Genomic DNA, 10468 nt, shown 5'->3' on the forward strand with positions numbered 1-10468 from the left:
ACCAGACTCGTCGAGTGCACTCGTGTGACTCGGCGAGTACATGCATGTCCTCTTCGCCCCTGGTCCTCACTCGACTAGCTGAGTCTACCCTACACTCAACGGGTTATCACAGGTCGCGAATCGCGTGGCAACCCGACTCGACTCGTCGAGTCCCTTATGGGCTCGACGAGTTCCTCCCATGAAAACTCTCAAACGATCTTTTGAGGTCAGATCTGCTTCACCAACCAGTAGATCCAACCTTCTAACACTCGAAAGTCACGTAGGGTTAGGCTATGAACTGCTATATACAAGTGCCTTACAATCTTATAGCCATAATGGCAGAAATGGTCCCTCCCCTGAAATAACCTTTCATATCAAGTCTATAATTTACCCTTTTAACCCCTGATCTTATAATTCTTAACAATATAAATCCAGAATTTACATTTAATCCCTTGCTTCCATAATTCCTTTCATATTGAGTCCTAATTGTTACCAAGCAGCCCCTGTCTTCAATATTACTTACAAATTAAGTCTGGATTTTACACTTTATCCCCCGCCTTCTAAAATTATAACATTTACCTCCCAAAACCAATATCTCACTGATTATTATGGATTTTAAGGCTACTACTATTTAATAAAATTTATCTATTTATTTATTAAATAAACAGGGTGTTACAGTTCATAAGCATTTTGAATGAGAAATATATGTCTTTGTTCCTTGAAAATGATCGTGTGTTCTTCCAGAAAATCCAATATTTTCTTTTAAAGTGAATTGTGGTCTTAGGAACCCTAAGACTGAAAATGTATAAGTATTACTGTACTCTAAAGTAGTATAATGTAGTTTTATGTCTTTATAAAACCATTTGAATGCATGTTTCCAGAAATGTAAATTATATTGTACTGGAAATAGTGTAACGTAGTTTTATCTAAATAAAACCATTTGAATATATGTTTGTATTCATAAATCAAACGTATTGTTAACACCCATTGTGAGTTATTATAACCATGCTAATGGCCTAGATGGCCTGTACGACGTTCTTCAGGCGTCAGAATGGTACGACATTTGTCACCCCATACGTGCCGGCCTAACTGTAGCTAACAGTTTAGGTGCATGATTGTCAACCCCGTATAGATCTATACACAAGTGTCACGCTCTCTTATGGGAGATTCTGGTTATAATACAAGAAGATGTTCTTGAAGATGTATGAAGATTTGAAGATACTGAACTCATTTTTGAGAGAAATTGGGGAGGGTTTTTGAAGTGTAAATGAGAATTGTGAATTGTGTTTTCGGTCCTATATATATATATATATATATATATATATGGTGTAATAGTGATGTGACATTTGCATTGGATTTTGTAATTTATCTCATTGGAAAAAGTGTCACCGTTTTAAATTGAAGATTTCAGCCTATCCTCACCGAAATCTCCATGATTTCGGTCTAAGCTCCAACCGAAATCACCTTGATTTCGGTCCAAGAGATCTCGGTCTCACATGTTCTCGGTCGAAATGAGATTTCGGTCTAGGGTGGGACCTCGGTCTAAGGGGATCTCGGTCAAGGCAAGATTTCGGTCTTGGTGATTTTTGATTCTCAAAACCGAAAACCTCAAAAGCAAGTGAATTTTGATGATTTAATTTTAACTATTTGACTTTTGTTGGCATAATTGACTTTTGGTTTGACTTTTTTGACTTTTATTGACTCGAAATAACCGGTTGTTACATATAAAAATATAGATCTTAGAAGAATAACACATAAAGGTTGGATCTTGAGGACTTACCATGGTTTAAGGTATGATCTTTAAGGTGGTGAGGGAACTTGCTTGCTGGATCTAAGCACCAAGAACATCTTCTTCTTCTTCTTCAAAGCACCAAAATCTTCATAAATAGATGAAAGAGGAGATTGGAAGCTCAAAATGGTGAAAGGGGTGCTAGGGTTTCTCTTAAGATGATCTAGATATGATGGAGGCTCATAAAATGACCCCAAAACACGGAACCAACCATTATATATGTTGAAAACCCTAAAAAATCGTGGGCTTGGGCTGCACAGTTCTCATGTCAAGAGCCCGTAATGTCGTGAGCACAATTTAAATCAGCATTTCCATTTAACTGTTTCTCACATCGTAGCTCCAACTGCTCATGTCATGAGATCAGTTTTCCCTCAAATCCTTTCCAACTTCGAGCAGTCATAACTTCCTCGTTTCAACTCCGATTTCAACTATCTTTATATCCACAGAAAGGTAATGAGAAGCTCTACACTTCTATCAACTCCACCTTGCCATAAAACTTATCGAACAAATATCCAATTTCCATAAAAGCCCGAACTGACACTTTACCGAAATACCTCTTGGCTCCAAAACACAAACCGAACTCCCAGATAATCGAAATTACATTACCCACACCCAAATGGGCCTAAATATCTTCTCCTCAAAGGCCCTAAGACTAATGATACTCGGTCTTCGGGTCACCACCCCGCATTAGGAAATGACTCGAAACAGGGCGTTACACTTGTTGTTGTTGTTGTTATTGTTTTGGAAGTTGAAGTAATGGTCTTCAACGAAATATTTGATGGGATTTGAGTACTTATGACTTTTCCCACAACAACTCCTGAATGGTCTCCTTTATCTTTCGAGCGGATGTTCTTGAAGTGTTCAAGAAATTGATCCATGATGACAACATGATTTGGTGAATCATCAATTGTTGTAAGGTCTTCGTTTTTTAGAGTGTTTTTGATTCTAGAAATCGAATTGGTCTTTGATCTTGATTCAAATTCGATTTTCCCTCTCTAGAATTCATGTCGAAATCAATTTCTCTCTCTAGAATTTTGATCAATTTTTCTTTCTCTCTCTTGAGATTTCTTTCAAATTCACTTTCTCTCTCTAGAAATATCCAAGTTCTTGTGATTTTTTGATAATTGATTAAAGATGGTGTATTTGGCTTATGACTCTTTGATTGTGATGATTGAAGATGTCCAGTACAAAGTCAATGAAGAACAATATTATGGATTATTGTTGAAAGGTGGATTGATTACATGGGAAACTTTGGTATTTTATCGAAATAAGAAAGATGATTTTGGAAAATTGATATTTCAACCTTTTTGTAAGATTGAAAGTATGGTTGAAATTTTCATGATTATGTTATCTTGGTGTGGTAACAAAAATGAAAGAAAAGAAAGAGAACTGTTCAAAAAGGAATATGTTTCTCTTATTGAAGACCCAAATGATCTTCATGCTCTTGAATTTGTTGAAGATGTTCTTGAAGAAGTTTATCATGTTCATGATGTTCTTGAAGTTCAAGACAAGGGAATTCAATGGGATTCTCTTGAAGTTGTGAAAGTTTTCTGTTCAATTGAAGTTCAAACTGATGATTGTTTTTATTCTTGTGATTCATTTGAAGGAATGTTGCCATATAGAATGCTTTCAATCCAAGAAGTTCAAATTTATCAAACTCCAAAAGATTTGATTCAAAGTTGCCAAGTTCAAGTTGTGAAGAATGAAATTGTTCTTGAATTCAAAACTTCAAGATCCAAAAAGATAAAGAAGAAGAAGATCAAAAACAAGAAAATTCGGGTTTCTAAACAAAATTCTTCAAATGTCGTTTTGAAGCCGAAATCAATTATGAAAATTTGGGTTCCAAAGCAAAAATCATCAACTTCGGTTATGGAATCAAATTCCAAACCCAAAATTGTTGAAGATTCTCAAATTTGTTATGAAGATGAAGTTAGATCTTGGAGAAATGAGAAGAAGTTCCATGGATGCTACAATGTGCATCATTAGTGGTACAATGTGAAATTTGGAGATTTTCTAATTCCAACCAAGGAACTGAGATCTTTCATTATCAATTCGTGCATTGCAAATGGGAAAAGGATTATCAAGAAGGTTTCTCAAATTCTCAAATGGATTCCAAAAAGTTCATGATTTATATACCTTGTTTTTGAAGATCCGATGAAGAACGATTCAGGTTTTCTCAAAATTCAAATTCAATCATATTTTCAATTCGTGCTTTAGTTATTGATTTTTGATCGTTTTGAATCGTTGGAACCCAAGCGCTATGATCCAATATATTTTATTTAGGTCAAGCCCAAAATCAAATTCTCATTCTAACTATTGTTCATCGATCCAAAACTTGAGCCCAAATTACTTCGGACACTATTCATCGTTCAACCTGAAATCGATCCAATAAATTTGTTTCACGCTATTTCTTTCTCGCATAAGACACAAATCGATTCGAGGTCTTGATTGTAAGTAGTTGATTAAAATTTTGTGAAGTTCGATTTTGATGTTCACATTCAGAATTTCAAATGATTTCTGTGAATAAATATGGAGTAATCGATTTTGGTATTCAATTCGATTTTGGAACTCGGTTTTGGTTTTTGATAATGAATTCAACTTCTGAAAATGAGTTTCGACATCAAGGTTTTAAAGATTGTGGATTTGGAATCGAAAGAAATCGTCTTGGGATCGAATGTATGTTGAAGTCTTTACTTGGATCGGCTGCAATTAACTTGGATATCGTTGAAGTCGAATGGAAATTAGATTGATATTAGATTGAAATCGAAATTCAAAATTGGAGATTGTCGGTTGAAACGTGTTTCAGTGATGATCGATATTTTGATTTCGACCGGTTACCTGAGATACAAAAGACTTATTTCGAATCTAGAGTTGGAATCTCGAGCTTAAAGAATGCGAGTTTGACTGTTGTAGAATCGCTTGGGATTGAAAATTGATTCAAGATGTTTGGAATTGATTTCAACTGGTACTGTGATCGTTTGAGTCGGTTTCGATGACAATGCTTTGAGTCATTCAAGTCGAATATATTTTGTTAAGTTGAACGATGATTATGAGTCAAACAAGATTTTGAGATGAAGACTCAAATGTCACTTGGTTGGAGTCGAAACTAATTTCGCCGGTATCGCTTGGAGTCGAGACTTCTTTTGAGTCGAGAGTGAGGATTTCGACAGTGATTGTTTATTTGACTAACATCGAAAGCTTAAGGAGTCGATTTCGACTGATGGGTGGAACCTGTGCTCATTTGGAATCGAAATCGATTTCGACTAAGTGTTGAATCGAGTCAAACATAATTTCGACTAGTGTTGATTTGATTCGAACTAATTTTGACTGATTGGAGTCGAAACGAATTGGAAACAGGTTGGGAACGAAAGCAACTTCCTTGGAGTCGAACACATGTATTTGGTGTCGTTCGAGTCGAGTATTGACGGTTTTGTTTGGAGTCAAATTCAACGGGTTTTTTAGGTTATTAGTCGAAAGAAATTTACTTAGAATCGAACGTATTTGCTTGGAGTCGAAATCAATTTCGATTACGTGTTGTTTGTTAGTTCGAATCGAGAGACCTGAATTTGACTAAGTGTTACTTGGGTTAAGAATCGAATTCGACTGATGTTGTTTCGCATCTGAAACAAATTAGGTAAAAAGATTTCATGTTTTAATTGTGTCCCTGCAGTTTCAGCGTTTTGGCGGAATATACCCAATTCCGAATTGAGGGTATAATTCTATGCAGTGGGAAGATTTTTCAGATTCAGTCCCTGAAGTTTATACGAATTGACACTTTATGCCCAGATTCAGTCCCTGAAGTTTATACGAATTGACACTTTATGCCCACTTCGCATTTGAAGCTGATATTTTGCAACGGGTCCCTGCAGTATTTGCGAAAATGACAGTTTTTACCCAGTTTTTGAATTTCTTGCAACTTTCACCCAAAAGTCAAAATCTTCACAACTTTTGAAGATTTTTCCTTGACTTTTCGTGATTGTTTTTCGTGCAAGATTCGTGTCACACATCGAGGGGGAGTTTTGTATGGTTTATTCTGCGAGCGCTTCTCATACCCTTGTGGGTTTTGTAATCATTTGTTAATTATAAAAAAGAGGGAGAATGTTGAAATGGGTATTCAAAGATTATTAGGTATTCGTTTTCAAAGCGGATTTGAAGACCGGTGTTACTTCGAGGGAGAGTTCGTCTTAATCGCTTGGAGCTCGTTTGGATATTGAATCTAGGACATCCAATCCTAACTTTGAGGGGGAGAATGTTAGGGTGCAAAATTCTTCTTGGATGTGGCTTACCCTCTTTGGATGTGTAATGGGTTTAGCCTTTCCTATAAATAAAAAGTGAGTGGCTCCTATTTTATGTAATAACCATTTTGAGAGATTAGTCAAGTGAGAGAATTATTACATAACCCACTTTATAATAGCTTACTAGATCTAATGAGAGCTTAAATGAGATTATTTACATTGTGTGTTCTTCGATATTGCTTTAGATTCACTTGATCATTACAATTCTGCATACGTCATCATAATCGGGTCACTACACTCATAAAAGAAATTGCATTTTAACTTTCCATGAAAACAAAGTTATAAGAAATCAATAATCTTTCCTACATAAATGGTTATTCTTCTTGCATCTCTAGAGTCGGCCCACACGGGCCCATCCATGTTAAATGTAAAATTAGGTAAAAGACAATTTTTTCCTTGAGAGATGCAAGTGCTTACAAAAGCTCAATATGCATTGAAATTGAAACTCTCAACTATAGATTTTAGGACTTGGATCCTTGACTTTTTTTGAAATATACCTCCCAACAGACTTCAATTAGGTGTGTAAACATGTAGTACATGCATAAATAAAAGCTTTGTGTACAGGATGAACATCTTTAGTACATTGGACATGCAAACACTTGAATTTATGACACATATTTAGTACATTAAAGATGCAACCACTAGAATCTAGGGATTTAAGACGCTACGAAGAAAGCATGAACGCATACGATAGGAAAATGTTTATAGCAAAAAGTCAAACCAACAGAATTTTTGACAAAATTATTAGAGTAATCGGCATATTTTGACCAAAACGGACGAAGATGCTCGAACCCAACCTCTAGCTATGGCTTTGATGGATCGTTGTAATGAAGTACAACCACCTTTTTACACTCTTGATGCTTGTGTTCTTTTGGTAGCCCAACCCCAACACTTGCTATGATGGCTCAATTGTTTGAATTTGACCACTAAATGCAATAATTTTAAATAGCACAAAATCATTAATTGTTTAAACACCCCAACATCCATGAATAAAGAAATACGTGTGGTCGGTTTTTTTTTTCTAGAATGTATATTTTTCTTTGACTATTAATTTTTTTTAAGGTACAGGACATACAGTACCTCTAATTTATAAAAAAAAAAGCTAAGTATTTCTATCATTCTTTTAATTTAGCTGTTTTACCGATCTTCTTAGTGATTATTTTTTTTCTTAGTGATTAAATGTTTCTATCTTTTCTGATTGTTTGATGAGAAAAACATTTTTTCTGATACTGAAAAAGGGAAAAACAACACATGTTTTTATTAATTTATAAATTTTGCCACTAAACTATTAGTTTTCATTGATTGTTAAGACTTCAATAACTAAATCAATAAAAAACCGCTAGTTGAGAGTATATTAAGAAAAGGCTAACCTTTTTCTTGAGGTGCTTGGTTAATACCTACATGCAGGGTTGTAATGCTACAAGGAACATCACAAAACCGACTCATGCATTCTCCAACCGTTTTACTGTTCTCCAATACTTGTCCATTACTAATTAATTTTATATCTATTATCGTTCTTGGAGCATTTTCCTTCCCTGTAGAAAATAAAACATACAATTCTTTCATTTAGTCAAGAAAGAATAACAATATTTTTTCTAAACGCAAAAATAAAAGTCTGTTTAAATTGATGGAATGGAATGACGAATAAAGAAAATATCGAAGGAATGGAATGACCAAGTTAGTAGAATAAGAAAGATAACGGAATGAGTCATATATTTTTTATCATGTTGGGTTGCTTAGATTGAATGAAATTTATTTTCATAATTAAGAGTATTTAATATTTATGTAAATTCTAAGTATAGTTTTAATACTAGTCTATATATTATTTAGCTGTTATTATAGAAATTATTATTTACAAGACAAAAAACAAGAATAATAATAATAAAAGCTATAGAAACCACATTAAAATAATAAAAATAAAAATTCTGGTTAGTTTTAGGAAATAAAACTACAATTTAATTAAAATCATGACTCTTAAAAGAATATGTGACATTGAAAGTTCTACAAAAAGTTTGGTTATATTACAATTTTCCATTCGACGATCAAATGAAAAAAAAAACAACTCACTGACACTCCCTCACCAGTCAGGAATGACAATTGATAAAATAGGTGAAATCAGATCCATCCTTTCCATTATATCTGACAAAACTTTGATTCCAATACAACGAACCTTTTTATTTTTTCTTAGATTCAATCATATCAAACACTACCTAAAAAATGCATTGAGAAAAAAATGTTTTCTAACCTTCAGGCCATTGAGAAATGATGCTTTCTTTCAAGGAAGCCACACTTGTGGCTTTTGGGAAGCTTGTAGGACCAATAACCGATCCATCAATCAAAAGAAACTTGATCTCAAGTGAATCTGGCACTCCTGACACTAAAAACAAGATAATCATGCAATCATTTTCTAAAGACACATCCAAAACATCCTTAGTTGTTATGTAATTATCTAAAGAAAAAACAAGAACAATCGTAGCAAAAAAACAATTATAATTACTCAATACAAATGCAAGAATCAAGATGGCCAGATTTTTTTATGAGTATTTCAAGGAAGTTAATGAATCAAAACCAAGTAGGTTAACAAAATGTATCCCAAAAAAGTCATGAAACCACTAAAGAATATTATTAGAAAGGCATTATTAAACTAGTACTTAGTATATTATTGGAATTACTAAAATAGATTCTAAAAGTGTTGGTACTATATTAGTTATCCATATGCTTTTGAATAAAATGTAGATAAGCAATTGATTCAGCTTTTAAATATATCAACTATTAAACTTCCAGTAGGATTTAGCTTCAAATAAACAAGCACACAACTTTTTAATATGAAATTTGCAAAATTAAATAATTAATCCCTTCAAGAAAAGTCAAGAATCGATCAACCACCTAAGAACATAGCTTATAGTAAAATTCTCAAGGGTGTTAAACTTAAACCTATAAATCAAGAAAAGAAGAACTACCCACAAATCTTTAGATATGTGTAGTGAAATCGTTAACTGGGGCGTTCGAATTAATATAAACAAAAGCCAATAATCACCAAAATTTTCTCATCTGCTAAAATTCTCAAGTGGGTAACATCTATACCACAAGTCAAGTCAAAATTAAGAACAAAGTCAAGATCCAAATTTTCATTTACATGTACAATGATCATAGAATAGAGACATATTACATGGATCAAAAGATGCTTACTTAGATCAAAGAAATCGATCTGGATTCAACTACAGTGATGAATTTCGTGAGAACAAAAACGATAGGTTTTCTTTGCTGATGAATTTGAAAGAAAAAACAGAGGTTTATATAAGCGTGAAGAAAATAATCGGAAATGTGTAGGAAAGGAGATTGTAATTTCTATGAAATTTGAACTTTTTGGGGTCATACGAATCGTGTGAAAGAAAGAATGTGAAAGGACTACTGAAGACTTGTTGATGCATTTACACTAGCCTTTCAAATTCAAAGAGCTTTCATACGCTTTTTCAAATGACATGGAAAAGACGCTTCATCATATCTCTTGCAAATGTAACAATATCACGTGATCCCTTGGAAGATGAATTCATTTAATTTTGATTAAGATAACAACTTCAAACAATGAGTGAGGATAATATTCATGACTTATCTGTTATCCGGTTAAATGTGGTTAGTAAAGTTTTTATTGATGATCTCTAGTTAGAAACTAGGGATGGTTAGCTGGAATCCAATCTCAATCTCTTTTAAAAGTTAGGCATATCACTATAAACAAGTTAATATTTCCCGTGATGGTTTCATATTTTTAGTAAAACTATTAAGCATTATTTACTGTTAAATTAACATAATTTTTATTTCTAGCTTCTACACTTACATTTTCTATAAAAATGGAACATAAACCAACAATAGTGTATGGTCAAAAACCATAATCAATTTACAAGATATAGCAATTATTATCTTATAGTTGAGTAAAATATCCAACAACGTTAACCAATGAGCGTTTAATTAAATGTTGAGATATATCGTCCAATTCATTCACTCATTCATGAGATTGTGTCTCTACTCACCTCTATGAACTATGAAACAGTTTTAGTTATGAAATATGCCAAACAAAGTTAATTGATTGTGTATAAGAATTTATATACAAAGTTTCCTTTGATGTTTTTTTTTTCTATTTTTTTAGTAAAAAGAATCAAAGCCTCTGGCACAGGGCATGAACATGGAAGTAATGAAAAAGAAAAGGTTTTGTAGTTGGACCATTTGTTCTATCTGTTCGAGTGTTGCTTCTATAGAGAAGATGAGTATAACATCCCAAAATTCAAGACCAAAAGTTTCGTTTTAATTAAGTTATTATATAAAACCATCGGTATAAAAACATTCATATTAATATCTCATGTCAAAACCAAAGTGTCAATAATCAAAACATATTATCATAAAATCATAT

The 10468-nt window shown here is 33.3% G+C and overlaps 1 protein-coding gene across 1 annotated transcript; it reads right to left on the reverse strand.

Annotated features, from left to right (window-relative positions):
- Positions 1-6582: 6582 nt before the first annotated feature.
- Positions 6583-9519, reverse strand: LOC145169369 (membrane-anchored ubiquitin-fold protein 1-like). The gene is made up of 4 exons (XM_079087950.1): positions 9253-9519; positions 8309-8440; positions 7434-7598; positions 6583-6989 (listed from the first exon to the last, which is right to left on the reverse strand). Coding segments are annotated over exons 1-4 (378 nt in total). The 5' UTR covers positions 9254-9519; the 3' UTR covers positions 6583-6909.
- Between the last annotated feature and the right edge of the window lie 949 nt (positions 9520-10468).

Source organism: Lactuca virosa, chromosome 4 (genome assembly GCF_052849685.1).
Source record: "Lactuca virosa cultivar CGN04683 chromosome 4, Lactuca_virosa_CGN04683_v6, whole genome shotgun sequence".
Lineage (NCBI taxonomy): Eukaryota > Viridiplantae > Streptophyta > Magnoliopsida > Asterales > Asteraceae > Lactuca > Lactuca virosa.